Source organism: Protopterus annectens, chromosome 16.part0 (genome assembly GCF_019279795.1).
Source record: "Protopterus annectens isolate FY-2018-M chromosome 16.part0, PAN1.0, whole genome shotgun sequence".
Taxonomy (NCBI): Eukaryota; Metazoa; Chordata; order Ceratodontiformes; family Protopteridae; genus Protopterus; species Protopterus annectens.
The window spans coordinates 407,441,387-407,459,655 of record NC_056750.1 but is presented as its reverse complement, the minus strand read 5'-3'; the positions used below and the strand labels follow the sequence as shown (position 1 = coordinate 407,459,655).

Here is an 18,269-nt window from a genome sequence, read left to right as displayed (position 1 = left end):
TTTGAAGAAGTTGACCAAGTTTAATAGGCATGATCTCCTTTTGACAAAACCAAACTGTGTGGGGGGGTCAAGAGTTTGGAGGTTGCCAATTTCCTTGTTTATAAGGTCCAAGATAATGCGTTCCTTGGCCTTGCAGATCAGGCTAGTTAGGCTCCACCTTTGTGTAGAGGGATGACAGTGGCTGCCCTCCATTTGGCTGGAATGAAGTCAGTGCTCAGGCATTGTTTGAATAGGGTGTCTAATGGAACTGAGAGCTCATGCATGAGTTCATGTAGGATGCAGCCAGGGATGTTGTCGGGTCCCTTGGAGACAGTATTTTTTGCCTTAGAGAGGGCATTAAAGACCTGCTTCCTCATGATGAGGGGAGGGGGGCAGGTGCTGGGGATGTCCTGGTTTACTGATGGGGGGAGAATGGGGGGTGAAGTTTTCACTGAAACTGTCTGTCAGCAGGTAGGCTATATCTATGGCATTTGTGTATGTGGTGTTCTTGACCACCAGTTCAGAACAAATTTGGGAGTTACCTTTGCGATTGCAGACATATGCGAAGAAGGCCTAGTGGATGTGGCCAATTTGGGCTCGAAGTTAGCCTTAGAGGATTTCACCAGTGACCTTATTTGCTAGTTCAGACAAAGATGAGATTGCTTCCAACTTGGCACCTGCTCCTTCTTGTTCATATTACTTGGGCAGTTAGGCATACTTTTTTAATTCTTTAAGTGACAAAAGACAGACCATCTTAAAATGAAGTGATTGGCATCATTTTAAGGATAATTTTTGGATTACCAAAAATATTTTATGTCTAGCTTGTGCTGTTGAGATAAAGCAAGTTTGTGAACTTACACAGAAACATATAACATGGTGGCATTTTGCAGTATAAAACTCACTTCGGATCTGTTCTTTATCAGAGAGAGTTTGTACTGAAATGTCTTTTGCATATTTTTCCCTATTATTTATGATAATCAGAATGTTTTAGAGGTATTCTTTTATGAGATGGTTTTGCCATAAAAAGGCTCAGGATTCACCATTAAAGGTATATGAGGCAAGGGATGCAGCATTCCAGATAGTCTCGGCAGCTAAGAGATTGTAAAGACTAGTGATTCAGTGCATGCAGTAGAAGGCAGCTTTATTAGTAAATGTTCATCTGTAATTTGTAATGACGTCACAGAATGTACTGTTATGGTTGTTCACCTGTTAGAGAAGTTTAAATGATCCAGGCTGACAACTGAAAGAAAGATGATGTCACAAATTTTCATTTTGGACAATATAAAAAAAAAAGTTCTTTTGCTGTAGAGTAACTGAAAAATGTAACATCATGGTCTGTCACTCAAGCTTTATTTTATGATTGTTACATGCATGTCGCTTAACTCATTGCATACCAGTAATAGAATTCCCAGGAGCACCTTGTTGGAGGGGTGGAAGGTGTAGGTGGCGATCAGCAAAATAAACCGATTTCATTTTGTACCACGGAAAGCAGCCAACAATAAAAGCAAATCATAACTTGTACTGTATGAAATTAGCTTGCAAGCTTAGTATTTCAGTAGAGTAGACAGTATTGTAGGTTGCACAGCTGTATATCAATGACCGCTTCTTCCTTTTTTGTTAATTACAGACTGTAGAGCAGCATGGTGGGATTGACATTTTGGTGTCTAATGCAGCAGTAAACCCATATTTTGGCAAAGTTCTGGATTGCAGCAAAGACGCATGGCAAAAGGTAAGGTAGTGTTTGGGATTATGGTTTAAAAATTGTTCTAATTTTGGCTACATACAATTCTGTATACAGAACTGCACACCTAGATTCCATAAGCCAGATGACTGAGTAGTTAAGAGTGGATTTATGGCGCATGGTTTATTTTTGTATCTTTTAGATGGGTTAAAGGATCATGATTTTTTTCTGTACTGGAATCCTTTTTGAATGTTTAACTTCATCTGTCCTAGTTAAGCTGCTGAACAGTGAATATGCTTCCGCTTGTTCCACCGTTAGGAAAAATGCATGTTAAATAGTAAATGACTGATGTTGGTTAGTCTTTTGGCCATTTTCTGTTTAGCAATGCTGTCCTTTTAGGTAGCTGTTCTTCTTGTTACAGTTACATTGTGCAGAGTGAAATTTTGATCTTTGAAGGACAACTGTTATGGGCACAAGTCATTCATTTATATTCTCATTCTCTGATACCTGCTTTATGCATTTCAGCAAAGCCATAAGAATGGTGGTACTGACTGTTACGTGACATGGTCAGAAGAGGTGCTGCTCATCCCCTGAAGGCAGTAGATTAGTAATGGTAGTCTGTTTAGTCCGTTAAGCAGCTGTGATCTTGGCTGCTTAAGTGACAGTAAGGAACTGTAGCAAGCAGCTGTTGTATTTGAAAAGTGTTTCAAAAGTGTTGCAGAGATCTATAATGTATTGTATTCTATGGTTTACTATCAAACGTTCGAATGGAGATGCTTCGCAGATGGAAAACTCGAAACATGAATGTTCGAATTTCCATCTTGCTGAACATCTTCGTGTTCAAAAGTTTATATCAGCGAATACATTGTGCATTCGCTAAAATAATTTGAAGTACTGTACAGAGATCGCGGTACAGTGCAGTTTTGGAAATTCATCCCTTTCCTCACTGTAGTGCGATCTCAGAGTTGGAATATATAGTTAATGGGTGTGGGGGTGCAGGGGTGCTTGCCCGCCTGCAAAAATTTGATGTTGGGTACAGGAGTTCCCTTTACCTGAGCGCCTATACGGACATCACGTAATCTGTTCAGCAACAATATTGAATCTTCTGAATTTGTTCAGCTGATTCAACATTGTCATGTAATATATTTTGACTTTCATTGTTTTTCTTTGGTGTGTCGAATGGAAATTATTTTTCCTTTCGACATTTTAATAGTAAACCATATTATATACATAATAGTTATTTACTGAGCCTGATCATGTTGTGGATGCTGTAAGGCAGTAGTAGTACTTACAGTGTTGTGGCAGATCAATGACAGTCTCTAAAATAATTCCATAGCGTTAGTATATATGCATAGCAGCTCATATACCACGATTTTTTTTTCACTTCAACCATGGATCTGACAGTGTTGCAAAGAGCTGTTATTATAGTAATATAATAATAGGTCTTTGCTAAACCTATTATTATATTTATTTTCATTTTTGACTCATCAACTCCAGTCTGGGAGAGTTGTGGGAAGGATGAAACCTAAGCTAATGCTAGATAGGACACTGTTTTTATTCATAATAACACACACACGCACACACACACACACACACACACACACACACACACACACACATTGAGCACACACACACACATTGAGCACACCTACAGGCTGCGTGGAAGATTGTCTACCTACCACATGTCTTTGGGAGATGGGAGGAGACTGGCGTGGCTGTTGAAAACAGCATGCACTGTGGGAGGACATGCATACTTTGCTCAGAAGGCATCTCAGCTGAGAACTAAACTGGAAGACTAAGTGCTGTGAGGCAGCAGCAGTAATCACAGTACCAATGTGCCAGCATTGCCACATATCTGTTTCTGTCCAGACTATTCAGAAATCAAACAGATTGTCTGGTAGTCCAGAAAGCACTGTACAAACTCCAGTATTCTCTTTCAGAAAAGAAACAGACCATCAGAGTTTGTTAAATTGGCAGATTTACTATATTTTTTTTTTTTTTTTTTTACAAAAAGCATAGTAAATCCACAGAAAAAAGGCATCATGAATGGAAAAAGAGGACGTCCCCCTTGTCTGAAGTGATGATGCCATCTTGAAATGGGTGGAAAGTGGGTGGGGCATGGTTGGGTTATGGGAGGTGTGAGGGGTGTGGCCTGTACCCAGTTTTAGTCACAATGAAAGGTGGCAACCCTAGTCCCTAGTGATTTTTTTTTGAGAAAAGATGATGGATTACAGTCAGTAAATAGTGACAATATTTGTACCTACAGCCAGGACTGTTTTACTTCAGAAAAATGTGTATTTATGTCCTCTTATTCTGTCAGCTTTCTAAGTGTATACCTGTGTCTCTCAGTTGGTCAGACTTGTGCAACTGATGTGCAAAAAGTGGTTAGATAAAGTTAAGTGCAGGAAAAGAAACCTAAATGTGTGTGTGTGTGTGTGTGTGTGTGTGTGTGTGTGTGTGTGTGTGTGTGTGTGTGTGTGTTTATGGTTCCAGGAAATGTAAAGGAAAAAATGTTGTAAGGAAACCCCATGGTGGAATAATCACTTAACATACATTATTAAGATAAAAAAAGAACCAAGCACTATATTTTTACAAAGTGCAATGCATATTCAAAGTGAACGGAAGAATATCCAGTATAAAGTCAATTTAAGCAACAAGGGAAGACAATTATTAAATGAAATGAAAGGAAATACTAACATCAGAGTGATGAAACCAGATAAGGGGGGGTGGAGTGGTGATTATGGAAAACATACAGTATGAAAGTAAAATGAATAAGTTACTATGGGATGACTCGAGATACTCTAGTGTTTCCAAAAATGAGGTTAACATAGCCTATAATAAAATAGACATAAGTTTAGGGGACATGTTAAACGAGGAACTTATAAACTATAATACATATTTGTATTTAAAAGTAGAAAAACCAAGAACTCCGCTCCGTGTTTCAGCACTACCACTTTGGATTTACTAGTTGTTTCAGCGCAGTTCCACTATTTTTTTGGTTCAAATGAAAAGTATAGTTTACATGTACTAAAAAGCTTAAAGAAGCATTTTAAAGCAAAAGTTGACTACGAGGAATTAATTGCTAAGATGTGTGATAGCAACAAGCTTTTTTCAAGTGTTAATTCCCAAAGAAATCCCATGTTCAAATTGAATCAATATTACATGGAGGTGCACTCATAAGTGAACCATCCGATCTTGTTAAATTTTTAACACCTGCTTTACCAATGTAGCTGTCATTATTGATGACTTGTTTCAACTGCTTATAATACAGCAGGTGTTGCAGATGAAGAAACTGTATGGATGTCTTTATGAAAGATAAATTTCCAGCATGGGCCCAAGTAATCTTTCTGGTCATTTTGTACGTATGATAAGGGATGTATTTGGTTGAACTGCTAATGTCCTTATTTAACATCCTTTTGCTATAAAGCTCCATGCCTAGGGATATGAAACTATCAAGCACATTTCTAATCTACAGAAGTGGAAGGACAAACTTGATACAGAGTTATCATTCCATAAGTTTAAAATTAGTTTCTGGTAAATGTTTTGAAAGAAGCCTGATAAAGAGTCTTGGAAACTACTAAGAAGTGCATCTTTAGCTGGACTCCTTACAGCACAGCTTTATGGAAGGAAGGTCACTGCTGATTATTTTAGTTGATTTTTATGAACTTGTCTCTGCAGCTTGGGACTTGTGTCATTCTGTTGTTATAGTGTATTGAGACCTGGATGACACAATAATCTTTGTCAAGTAAGTGGAGGAAATTAAGGACCTAAGATTGAAAATACTCACAAACTTTAGTAAATAAGTGTATTTTGCCTGTCTACAAAATAAGCATAGAGACTACTTTATCAGACTAATTTTCAAGCATATATACTGCACTTCATATAATGTTTAAAAATTTTATAACCATGTACTAAAATATTACATGATCATGTTCTAAAACCAAATGCTTCTTAAAGGTATAGTTACCCTAAAAACAGTCACTAATTTTTGTTTCTTTTTCTTTAAATAACTTTTAAGATTCACACTATTATTGAGATATGGGAACTTGCATGTATTTAGAATAACCTGCCATTTATACTCTCTGTATTCTAACTTGTATTTTCTGTCTGCACAATCTTTCTTCCTTTATAACAATCTCTAATACATAAAAATAAATCTGTTAAAATTGTTACACACAATGTTATGTATGTATAATGCATTAATAGAGCCTGTTTGATGTCATAACTGTACTCACACATTCTGTTTCTTATCTTTCTTTCATTCTTGTCTATGTAAAATACCTCACAAGTTAAACAATATGCTATATAAGCCACATATTCTAAAGCACAGGTAAGAATGGGGCTGTGTAAGATTTATGTATGTTAGTACAGTAAAAACTGTCCCTGTGCGAGACATATTTAAACATCGTAGTTAACATTTTTAAGTCTCACAACTTCCTTTTCTGGTAATTTTATATTAAAAATCCTTTAATATTCTGCTCTCTTTATTATTAAAATTGTGTTTATCAGCAAATGTTAGGACTTGCTTTCTTTACATACCAGTTATTTTTCACATGTTTTATTGCACTACTGTTCTTTGTACAAATAAGTTTAATAGCAGCAAGTTAACCCATTCTTTATTAAATGGGTACGTGAGCAGCTAAGAAATAGATTCCATGGTGTTATTATTTTAGGTCATGCTTTTAGTTGAACAGAAATGAGCAGAGCTGTGACCATTTTTGTTTAAGCTTGTCTGTGCTTCACTCCCCACTAGATCTTCTTTATCTTTTTTATCATCATCAGAATATTTAGAAGCCCAGTAGGTATTCTCATTAGTAAGTGATTTTAGTCAGACGGACAACTGTTTAGTCAGCAACTGCACATGTTTAGGGAATTCAGAAAGTATAAAGTCTTGCTTATGGGGATCCAAAACTTTGATTTGCAAATTAAGCTAAATAACACCATCTTGGATCTTGAAAGAGACAAAAGTGATGAGAGACTTGATATTTTGACTTCAAGTAAATGTACTGTCGAAGAAAATGTTGTTTATGTTAATATATATGTTATTTAGCTTAATTTGAATATATATTATTATTCTTCAACATATGGGGTTGCTGTTTAAGATTATCTCTGATATAGATCCTTATGAATTAATTGGGCTCTTCAAGTCAGTAAATCGCCTTTAGAATATTACACCAAGACTAGCAACTGGAGAAGATATGTACGCTGGTCTGGATCAGATTTGTGGACCAGATTTCTATTATGTAATGAACTTGACATTTGCTTTGGCATTGGCTTTGTCTTGTTGAATTGTGAAGTTTGTTACATGTTGGCGTGTAGGCCTGAGAACAGACTGCCCCTGAAATGTGTGAACCTACCTATAAGTCAGTATTGCTAGTAAGAAAAATCTGATTAATCTTGGCTTTATTCCTGATTTTGGAGGTAAGAATATGAAAACTATGGCTACAGGTTGACATTCGACATAATGTGTAAAACATGTGGGCAATTCTGAATGTCCTTAAGCAAGTGGGGTTTGACTTTATTGACCTGAATTTGTCCATAAATAGAGTTAAAAAAAAGTCATGGACATTCAGAATTGCCATTTAGCTGAAACACCTGATGTCCTTAAAGGGTAATTTGTCTATATCCCATGTCACCTCTAATACAAGAGGTTTAAGGAATTACACAGTGGAAAGTCTAGCTTTGCTAATGTCCCATTACTTGACTATTTCACCCCATTTACCATAAACACTGTAATGTGCATACTGCTTTACTTCTACAATAATTATTTGGATTTTATTTAAAACTTTTATTTTACATTTTATGGCACAAACACTAATAGACATCTACTAAACAAAGCAATACAGTATCACAGTGAAAATAGACTTAGCCTTAAAACTTATCTGCCCTTGAAACTCACATTTATTGAAACAGCATTGAAACCCACATTCAAAGAAAATGCATCTGGCCAGTGGCACATAAAGATTAACTTTGGGCGGTTTTCAAATCATAGGCCTCTTTCACACGAAACATACATGTGTTCTTTGATACATCTTCTTGATTGTATTAAATTATATTCCTTTTATAATACATCACTTGTTAGAGGACTTTTTAAATGTATTGTTTTGAACATTTTTCCAGTAAGAAATTAAACAAAATGCATCAACCAATAATGACAAAACTGCCCAAATCAGAACATTTCTGTCATAAAAGTCTACTCAAACTTCTGCAGTCCACCAGTATCAGTAAATATGCACAACCTCTGCAGAAGTAAAAGTCATCTAAATAATTCCACATTAAAGAGATCTGTAACTAATGAAGAGGTTGTTGCTAACAAACAACTTAATATTTCATTGTTTCATCAACAAATAAAGTGCTTGTTGCCCTTGAAGAATAAATTGCCTATGTTACATTAAAAAATGATAAGCTAGTAATATTGCATTAGGGAATGGATGGCAAACCGATAACAGGTTTGTAGTTACTAGGTATCTTCACCAAAGAGGACATTCTCAGGACTGCAGCATCCACCCCCTTTAAAAGTATAACACAGTACAGTATCAGCAGTCCATCTGCATACTTTGGGAGTAGAACCCACAGCCTTTATCAAAAACAAGTATTCCACCTGTTGTGCTACTAACAACACAAACATATTGGCATAAGCAACACTAAACTTCTGTCCCCCTAAAGAACTATGCAGCACAAGAAATCTGGAAAAAGCCAAAATTTATTTTGGGGTGGATAAAGTCCCAAAACCAGGGACACATTTTAAACATTGCTTGTATAATCTTAGAAAAGTTGGTAGAATAAAATGTTTTGTGTTACCATGCGTTTCCTGAAAGATAGGAAGACTGAAACTTAAATGGCTATCATTATTTAGTGAGTTCAGTTCTTACTGATTTGCCAGAAAACCACAAATTTTAAGCGGAACAGATTAAATGTATGAGCCAAACATTGCAGACATTCTCTGAAAATCTGGACAGTTGAGAGCTATGGTCACTCAACTCCTTGAATCAGAAGTGGTGGTTTGGACAGAGAATTCAGGCTCTTGCTTCTTGCACCTAAGATACAGGGTTTGAGCCTGAATAACACTAACCACCAGGTATAATTAACTAGGGTGTTACACACACACACACACACACACACACACACACACACACACACACACACACTGAACTTGGCAGTGGCAGCAATAAGAAGCAAACTCTGTGAATTACACACATAAAGCATGTGGCAGCAATAAGAAACACCCTTGCAGTAAAATATTGACCATTAGTTCACACACACTGTGAATCTGGCAGTGGCAGCGATAAGAAGCACACACACTGCGAATTGTACACTTGCAATAATAAGAAGAATGTGGCAACAACAAGAAACACACACAAACACTTGCAGTAAAAGATTGACCACTCGTTCACACTCTGAACTCTGACAGTGATAATAAGCAAACTCCCCCTTACTTAACAATCCATAACTCGTAAGTAAACTGCCCTTATTTAAGCAATCCATAACTCGTAAGCAAACTCCCTTACGTAAGCAGTCCGTAATTCACTCGTTGGCAGCTGCAGCCCAAGAATTGTAACATGTACTGTATTTAAAAGAATTGTGCGGGCAGGAAGAACAGGACTGGACAGGAAGTACAACTGTTCCAAAAGTGCTGCCCCTGTCACCCCCCCCCCCCGCCAGCTACACCACTGTTGTGAAGACAGGTCCCATTACAAAAAAGAAAAAAAATATATATTGACCATTATTTGTAATGAGGACAGATACGTGTAATATGTGTGTGTGTTTTGTTTTCTTTTTACTTACCTGCAGGAGGTCAAGAAAGGAATGGATATGGAATGGATTCTATTGTTTTGTGAGGGCATGGGTGGGCTGACTCTTCTGCAGAAGGTAACTAACTTAACTTAAATAAAATTGTGCAGAGTGCACATAGTACAGCTCCAGTCCAGAGTCCACTCTGCTGAGTCTGCCCTGCTCCCTTGCCACTGCTGCTTCCAAACTACAGAGACATTCCAAGAGTCTCCGAACGAGTGGGACAACAGGAAGTCCTCTGCTTCATTAAGCTGATGTCACCACGCATGCCCCTGCACATTGATGCTGTGATGCATGGTGATGTCATCCATTATTTAAACTGTTGTTGTTTGGCTTTCGGCTTTTCCAGGTTAGGGGTCGCCACAGCGGAATTCCAGTCCGCTAATGATTGGCAGTAGATTTTTACGAAACGCCGAGGTGCCAGCTTGACGCCCAACCTTCAACGAAGGCATGCCATCCATTATTTAAACTAGTAAGTAAAAATTTAAAAAAAAGAAAAAAAATCAAGGAAAAAAATTGGAATTGGAGGGAGCCACTGGGGAATTCGTGGCACCCCATTATTTTGACCTTGAAACCGGTAAATACCAAGGAATTCATAGATGAGAGGTATGAATCCCAACCTGCCTGTTTTGTTTGAGGAATAAGCTTATCCCACTTGACTCGTGCCATCTTCCCCTCCCAGATAGTCCTTCAGCTCTTTATTATTTGTCTGTAATTGTTGAGCTAAGAGGCTGAGGGGTCTGTTCACCTTCATCACATGCTGACATTAGTGGTTCAGCAAAGGTGGGTATATTTTGATTTGGAAGCAAGTGGTGTGTGCAAACACAGGGCTCTTGTACTAACAGTTTTGAATGGTTACAGCTCTATGGAATGTCTGAGAAAGTAGATGGTGTATATGTCTGTGCGCAGCAAGTTAAAATACAGGATTACATGATTACTGTAGTCATTACTGTGTTTCATTTTCTTCACAATGAGACTTTGTAAGTCTGTGCAGAAAGTAATTATCGTATTTTTTTTGAGGGGGCAAGTTGAAGAATCAACTGATCGTCAACTCAGTTACTTAGGGGAAAAGAATGTGTGTATTTGTAATAAATGTAGATGCGTGTGTGTGGTTATATGTGTGTGTGTGTGTGTGTGTGTGTGTGTGTGTGTGTGTGTGTGTGTGTGTGTGTGTGTGTGTATGTAAGTGTATATGTGTGTCTGTATGGTTTCACTTCATAATCCCGAAATACTGAAATATCAAATTTCAGTATCTTGAGACTATAAAGCCGAACACTCAAGTACCCGACTACCCAAAAGCGCGAAATTCAAAATCATGACTTTTGACATGCATACTCTACCACACAAACAAGCACAAATACACCTTACTCCCGACCCTAAAACAAACCAGCAAAATACACACAAACACAACAAAATAAACACATGCGTCTACCCTACATATAAGCAGGGGGGCAAGCCCCCTGCACCCCCCATGTGGGGGCTGTGCCCCCCACACCCCCGCTACTTATATATACTAACTCCGAGGTCACACTAAAACCACAAACAGACAAAACCCACCATTACACATTCTACACTCCTCTTGCACAAACACACATCACATATGTACAAATACCACCACTCTCAACACTTGCACACTCACAATCTTACCTACCCTAACCCACACCTAAAAACTCCAAACACACACACACACTAAAAACCCTACCCCAATACCCTTACAAAAACATCACTTACCTGAATCTCCAGCTATATCCACATACCACAGCACACATCACGAACACAGGCAATCCCACATCACGTACCCACCACCACAACCGCTGATTCGACATTTCCACATTTGGTATTCTGCAGTTTCTCACAACTGCAGTTTCAACACTTTGTACTCGGAATAACTGAATTTCGATATTTCAGTTGTTTGAGATTCTAAAGTGTAGCCGTCTGTATTTGTATTTATCTGTATATTAAATATATGTGTGTGCGCTTGCATGCACTCTTATCTGGTATGTTATTTTATTTATTATTTATTTATTTCCAGTTTGATGACCGGGGAGGTCCACTGGGCTCAGGGAGCCCATTTTTAGTGGAGGCCCAGGGAGAAAAGTTCCACATTACATAGTTTAGTTACATACACAATCATAGTAAAAAAGACACAATTACAATTTCATTCCATGCTAGAGAACAGGAATAAATTCTTTGGTTACATAGTACCTAAATGTTTAGGATGGCAGTGGTAACTTAATTGAGAGGGAGAATAAAGACTTAGAAGGAAATGAGAGAAAAAAAAAGAAAAAAAGGTGGGATGGGTTGTACATTTACAATTGTACAATTATGTTATTTACAATATGTTCATTTATGTTAGGTTAGCTTGTACTCAGAGTTAGTCAGGAGTTTAAGGGGTGGATTGATTATTAGGCTAGGTGGGGAGAGTGCAGTTGCATTTCCTGTTAAGAGGAAAGTTAGGAATGTAGCTGAGTTTTGAAGTTTTTAAAGTTTTCACAAGTCCTTAGAGAAGAAGGAAGATAAGAGAAGGAAGAAGAGAAGAAGGAAGATAATTCCATTTTTAGTTAGAAGAAGCTGACCAGCAGGGCAATTGGGTTTGCGGACAGTGTTTAGGTTTTGGTAAGTAGATCTTAGAGTTCTCTGAGTGTTGTAAGGTTGAAGAATGTTGGTTAGTGCTGGGCACTTAATAGGTTGAAAAATTAGTCTGTAGGCTGTAGTAATTTGAAGATAGTTCTAGGTGGTTGGAGAGTTCAAGCCAGTTTAACAAATGAAGGGCAGTACAATGATGGGAGGAGAATTTGGCTTTGGTTGCAAATTTAGAAATCTTATTATAACAGACTTCCAATTTGGAGGAGGGAGAGAGAGAGAGAGAGACAGATACGTTTGTTAGTAGAGGAGCGCCATACATTAGTGAGGGGAGTAGATAGGTAGTGGCTCGAGTTTGTCTGGTGGAAGGAGAGAAAAATTGGATGTTTCTGTATAGCATACCAAGTTTTATATTGGTTTTCTTAATGTTTTGCTGGATGTGAGTGTCGAATTTTAGGTGTTCATCAATAGTGACCCCCAAGTAGTTTAGCAAAGGGAACAACCTCTATAGTAGAGTTGTTTTAGCTAATAATTTGGAACGAGTTTTTATCAAGAGGGGAACCTTTTGAGCGACAGAATAACAGTATTTTGGATTTATTGGCATTTAGCAAGAGGTGGTTTTGCAGCATCCAGTTTTCAGTGGTGGAGAAAGCAGTTTGGGTCACTGTTTGAAGCTCTGAGAGGTTAGAGGCGCAACAGACTAAAGTTGAAACGTCTGCATATTGTACAGTTTTGGTGTTGGGTATGGCTTTGTGGAAATCATTAATAAAGATGTTGAATAGCATTGGACCAAGTATGAATCTCTGGGGTAACCCAGTGGGGGTAGGAAGGAAGGATGAGGTGCCTTTCCCCCATTTCACAGCTTGAGACCTGTCAGAGATGTAGCTTGAGAACCAGGATAAGGTATTCTGGGAGAGATTAAGGTTAGAAAGATGGTTCAAGAGATGGGTGTGGGAGATGGTATCGAATGACTTGGACAGATCTAGTAGAACTTTTGATACTATTTTTCCAGAGTCACGGGCAAGATTTATTGTGTTTAAGAAGGAGAGAGGGCAGTGATAGTACTATGGCCAGGTTGGAAGCCGTGTTGGGTTGGAGTGATTAGTTGGTGATTGGCTAGGAATGGCATAAGCTGGAGGTGGATGCATTTTTCCAGAAGTTTTGAGATTGGAGAGAGATGTTCTTGTTTTTGCCTCCTTTATGGAAAGGTAGAATAAAGGCAGCACGCCATAAATTGGGCGCATAAGATTCCTGCATGGATCTATTGATCAAGATGCTAATGTGGAGAGTGCAAGGACGTCGGGAAGTGTATAGACTGTATGCATTTCAGTACAGTTTTGTGAAGGGAAGGTAGCAGGCAAGAGACTGGCACTAGGACCCAGAGGAACAGAGGCAGCTCGTTTAGAAAGCAAACCAAAAAAAAAACGAAAATGAAAGTAAACATGGTACTGCAAGAAAATGCCTTGCTTGAGACTGCAAGGCAATTTGGAGCTCATCAGGCAGTTTCATACTTGCTATTGTTTCACCTGATGCCTGTATCTGTTAGAAGGTGATAACTGATGGTAATTAACACTGTCTGGATGTTGGGGGAAAGCAGCAAGAGATCAAACCGACTTCCTGGCTTTCTGATGCAGCTTTCCTTCACCTTTTGCCATTAAAACTTCTTCAATGTAGATTGCTGTTAACACCAAGAAACTAGCTGCACAGAGAGGAGATGGATTTTGTTTTTTATAAGTTTGTCTGCTATTTAACATTTTAAAGAATTTCTATTTGCTGATGGAGTTGCCTTACTGTTTGGTAGTTTTCTTTAAAACACTTACTCTGGACAAGTTTTTTTTTTTTTAATGTGAACTGCTGACAAGTTAGTTATTTGGGGCTATATTAGAACATTGAAGTTTCAAAACTTCGAATGTTCTAATATCGAACCCTATTCAGCGAAAGGTGAAAACATCAAACATACAGAACAGCAAATTTTTTCCTTGGGGAAAAAATTTGCTCTTCCAAAACACATACACACAACACAAGCACACCAAACAAAAAGCAATCCACACACATACACCTAAAAACTTACACCTAACCCTACACTAAAGTATGCACACACCACTAACTATCCACTTACCTTAACCCAAACCCTAACCTTAAGGTCCGTCACTGTCACACACTCACCCGCGCCCTAACCCGCCCTAGCCCTCACGTCCACACACTCGCACACATACCTAACCCGCACCCTAACCCTAACTCACCTAACCCACCCTATCCCTCACGTCCACACAATCGCACAGATACCTAACCTGCACCCTAACCCTAACTACCCTAACCCGCACTCAATCGCACACTTACCTGAACCTGACCTGTAACTTTCCACCATAGCACTGAAAATACTGAAGCAACAGAAACGGACAACCGAATTCTTTCCCTAGGAAAAAATTCGATTTTCTGTTGCTTCGATATTTGCAGCTTTCGCTGAATAAGGTTCGATATTAGAACATTCAAAGCTTTGAAACTTCGATGTTCTAATATAGACCCAGTTATTCATAACTTATCACAGAATTCATACTTCAGAAAAGTGGTAAGGGAGTTCTGTTCTTCAGTCTAAGATAAGTAATCATTTTTTTACAAACATAGTACTTTACTATTGAAATCTGTTTTATTGCAGTTACACCTAGGCACTTAAGACAAATAAAAGAGCAGATCTCATAAGAGTGAAACAGTATCTTGCTACTTACTAAAACAGCACACATAAAGCTTACCAGTTGCACTCCCAAATCTCTGATTGCTTCATATCTTCCTATGTAGTCACTACATCACTATACAAAAACATGCATATACTTCTATAGAAGAAGGCATCACTGTGTGTGTGTAATTATAGGATGTAAAATAAGCAGATGTGTATTCTTTCTTCTTACAACTCAGGTAACACAATGACTCTCATAGGTTGGTACTAGGCTATACAAGCCTAGCCATAACATCATCTTCCATTTCTTGTCAAAATATATACATGCTGCACACATGCTTGTCTGTGTATTTTATTTTGGCTACCCTTGTATAACTTTCTAGCTACTAACCTAGTTACTGATCATTTAATGTTTTGAGAATGCTGTTTTCTGACCTTAAGTACATACCTATCAACTATCCAGAATGTCCAGATTTTTGCTTCAAATATTTTGTATGGTCATCATAAAATAAATATTACAGACGAGACTGGACTACTGAAATGATGTTGTAGCTGGGTTTAAGCTGTAAAGAACTTAGAATGCAGCACTAAAAACAGATCTTGTTTTGATGAGTTGATCCTTACTGCTGGAACTGCCAGTGTCTGCTTCTACAAGTTTTCTGTTTCCGTCAATTTTATTTATATGGCAATGTTGTTGTGTGTCTTGTTTCTTTACACTAGGGCAGTGACTGATTTAACAGATTTAGGAATATTTTGAAATGGATTAATGAAACATCTGTTCCACATTTTCCTTAGAACTGATTAACTCTGGAGCAGGTTGCTGTGAATCAAACTGAAACTACAGATTGTTGTATATATCTTGAAATGATAGGATGATGTAAAAGGGAATAGCTGATGGCTTAGGCGCAGCAATCCCCATCATCTCTGCATATCACTTCATAGGGAAGATCTTTCATTACAAATATAATGCTTCCCCAAGCAAGATATAGAATGTGAATGATCCACTGATTAAAGGGATTCCTTATACCCAGAGTCATTATATAAACCAACTACTGAGTTTTCTTTGCCTTTTTAAGAACTTAAGTAAAATCCATGGTAAACAGTAAATTATATTAATTCATCAAAATAAGTTTTAATTATTAACGTATCTTAACCATGCTGTGAGATTCCTAGTTGAAGTAATTAGTACGGTGGAGGTATGGTATTCCACATTTTCTAGATGCAAGGTTGAGTGTTACGTGCTCCATGTAAAATGTGTCATTCTCAGACAGAGTGCTGTGGATTTCAAACATTTGAGTTTTAGGCATCATATCCTTTAGAAAACATACAATAATGTAAAAGATATTATTATAACAAACTTATTAGTCAACAAGAGTTAAAATCTGTGCCTGATTTTGGTTCATAGGTGTGTACTAGGCTAATGGTCCTGGACCTGGAGCCTGTTGCAGGTGTCTAGTGAGGTACATGCCAAATGGGGCATTGTATTCGATGATTGGCCTAATGAGGAAAGAGTAGAGGGAGACAATGACCTCTTTCTTCCTGGATGCAAAACCCTTAGTAATGAGATGTGCCACATAGAAGGACTTTCTGACCACAGTGGCAATGTGGTGGTCAAAAGAGAGGCTGATGTCAACCTGTGTTCCAAGATCTCTTATAACACCTTCTGTGTTCAGTGGACTACCATTGATGTGGTAATTCATGGGAACCGGGTTTTTCCTAAAGGGGATGACAAAACATTTTTTTGGCATTGAGCCTAAGCCTATGGTTTTGACATCAGTCGTTGGTCTCAGTGAGGCCTTTCTGTAGGATGTCAACATCACTTAGGGAGTTAATAATAGCTCCCAACTTGCAAATGTCTGTGAACTTTATCAGCCAGAGACTCTTTGTGTTGGTCTGGACTTCAGATAAGTGCATGCCAAACAGGAGAGGACCCAGGACTGAACCCTGTGGGACTCCACTCATGACTGGTGGGCAGTCTGACTTGGAGTCCGCTACTTTCACACTGTGGGTTCTATCTGTGAGCCAGTTTGCAACCCACCTAGTGATATAGGGGTTGATGCCTAACTTAGTGAATTTTTCTAGGATTCCTGAATGAGGAATGGTATCAAATGCCTTGGCCAGATCAAGGTAGGCTGTATGAATCACCTTGCTTTCATCCACAGCTCTGGTGACTTACTCAAAGAAGTTGACCAAGATGAGCAGGCATCGTCTACCTATCACAAAACCAAACTGTGTGGGATCCAGAGTTTTGGAGATTCCCCTATATCCATGTTTATAAGGTCGCGTTCCATAGCTCTGCATATCAGACTCGTCAGGCTAATGGGGCTATAGTTCCCAGGGTCTGTAGTCGCTCCTCCTTTGTAGAGAGGGTTGACTGTAGTACTGCACCATTCGGTAGGGACAAAGCCTGAGGTGAGGCTGTGATTGAACAGGGCACACAGGTGAGGTACCAGTTCACTCTGTAGTTCATGTAGAACACAGCCAGGGATATTTTGAGGTCCCATGGAAGCTGTATTCTTGGCCTTGGACAGTGCCATTTTAACCTGTGCAGCAGTAATACTGGGTGCCTGGCAATCTACTGGTACTGCAATTGGTCCTTTGGGTTGGAGTGGTAAGGTTGGCACTGAATCTGTCAGCCAGTATATTGGCAATATCTGTTGGCTCAGTATAGGAGGTACCATTGTGCAGTAGCTCAGAGCAAATCTGGGTGTTTCTGTGGAGATATAATATGGAAATACTGAAAATATGCTAGTCAATAACAAACAGAAATAAATGAGAGCTTTTTTAAAAATCTCCACAAGGGTCTGTGCTTGCTGCGAAGCTTTCCTTACTAACTAATTTCTAGTCAATAGGACTTAACTTGTGATTACTGTGGTTGATTGTGCTACTTTCATGAAGAAGGAAGTCTTAGAAGAGGAAATCTGAAGTTACTGCCTATATTGAGATTACAGATCTCACTAGTGTACATGTGGGAATCAGATTCCCAATGAACTATGTAATCTCCAAAAAATAACCCACTTCACTTGAAAGACACTACACAACAAATCGGGGTTTTGCCATGGAGATTCTTTACATAACTATAGAAGGCCTTGTGGTTGTCTTTATTAGCTTCTGCAATTCTGTTTTCATAGCTAGCTTTAGAGGGTTTGATGAGGGATCTCAACTTTTAGTTGAGGCTGATAAGTGAGTTTTTCCAATCTTGGGACTTCACCTTATTCCACATCAGTTTCCTCTTTATGTTGTAGAGTTTGTTTATGGCAGGGAACCACCAGATTGGCTTCCTTTTTTTGGAGGAGAGCATCTTGGTTCTGTTGGGTATGGTGAGATCCATGCATTTGTGTATGTGTTTGTACAGTGCATTGGTGTATGATTAGGCGGTCATGCAACTATTCTCCATTTGCATAGGTGCCGTGAAGCTAGTCACCTCTGTTTTTAGGAGCTCAGAGTTAGATTTGGAGAATTTTTTTATGGTGGACATTATTTTCCTTGATCAGCTATGTGTTTTCAAATCTGACAATAGTTTTCATTACTAATCATATGAATGTCTCTGATTTTGCTTCA

At 38.5% G+C, this 18,269-nt stretch overlaps 1 protein-coding gene across 1 annotated transcript in view; it reads left to right on the top strand.

Annotated features, from left to right (window-relative positions):
* LOC122790792 (dehydrogenase/reductase SDR family member 4-like) overlaps positions 1-18,269 on the top strand; it is a 582,153-nt gene that overhangs the window by 228,782 nt on the left and 335,102 nt on the right. The window contains exon 3 of the mRNA XM_044058413.1: positions 1,607-1,708. Coding sequence (XP_043914348.1) covers positions 1,607-1,708 — 102 coding nt within the window. The remainder of the gene's footprint in view (positions 1-1,606; positions 1,709-18,269) is intronic.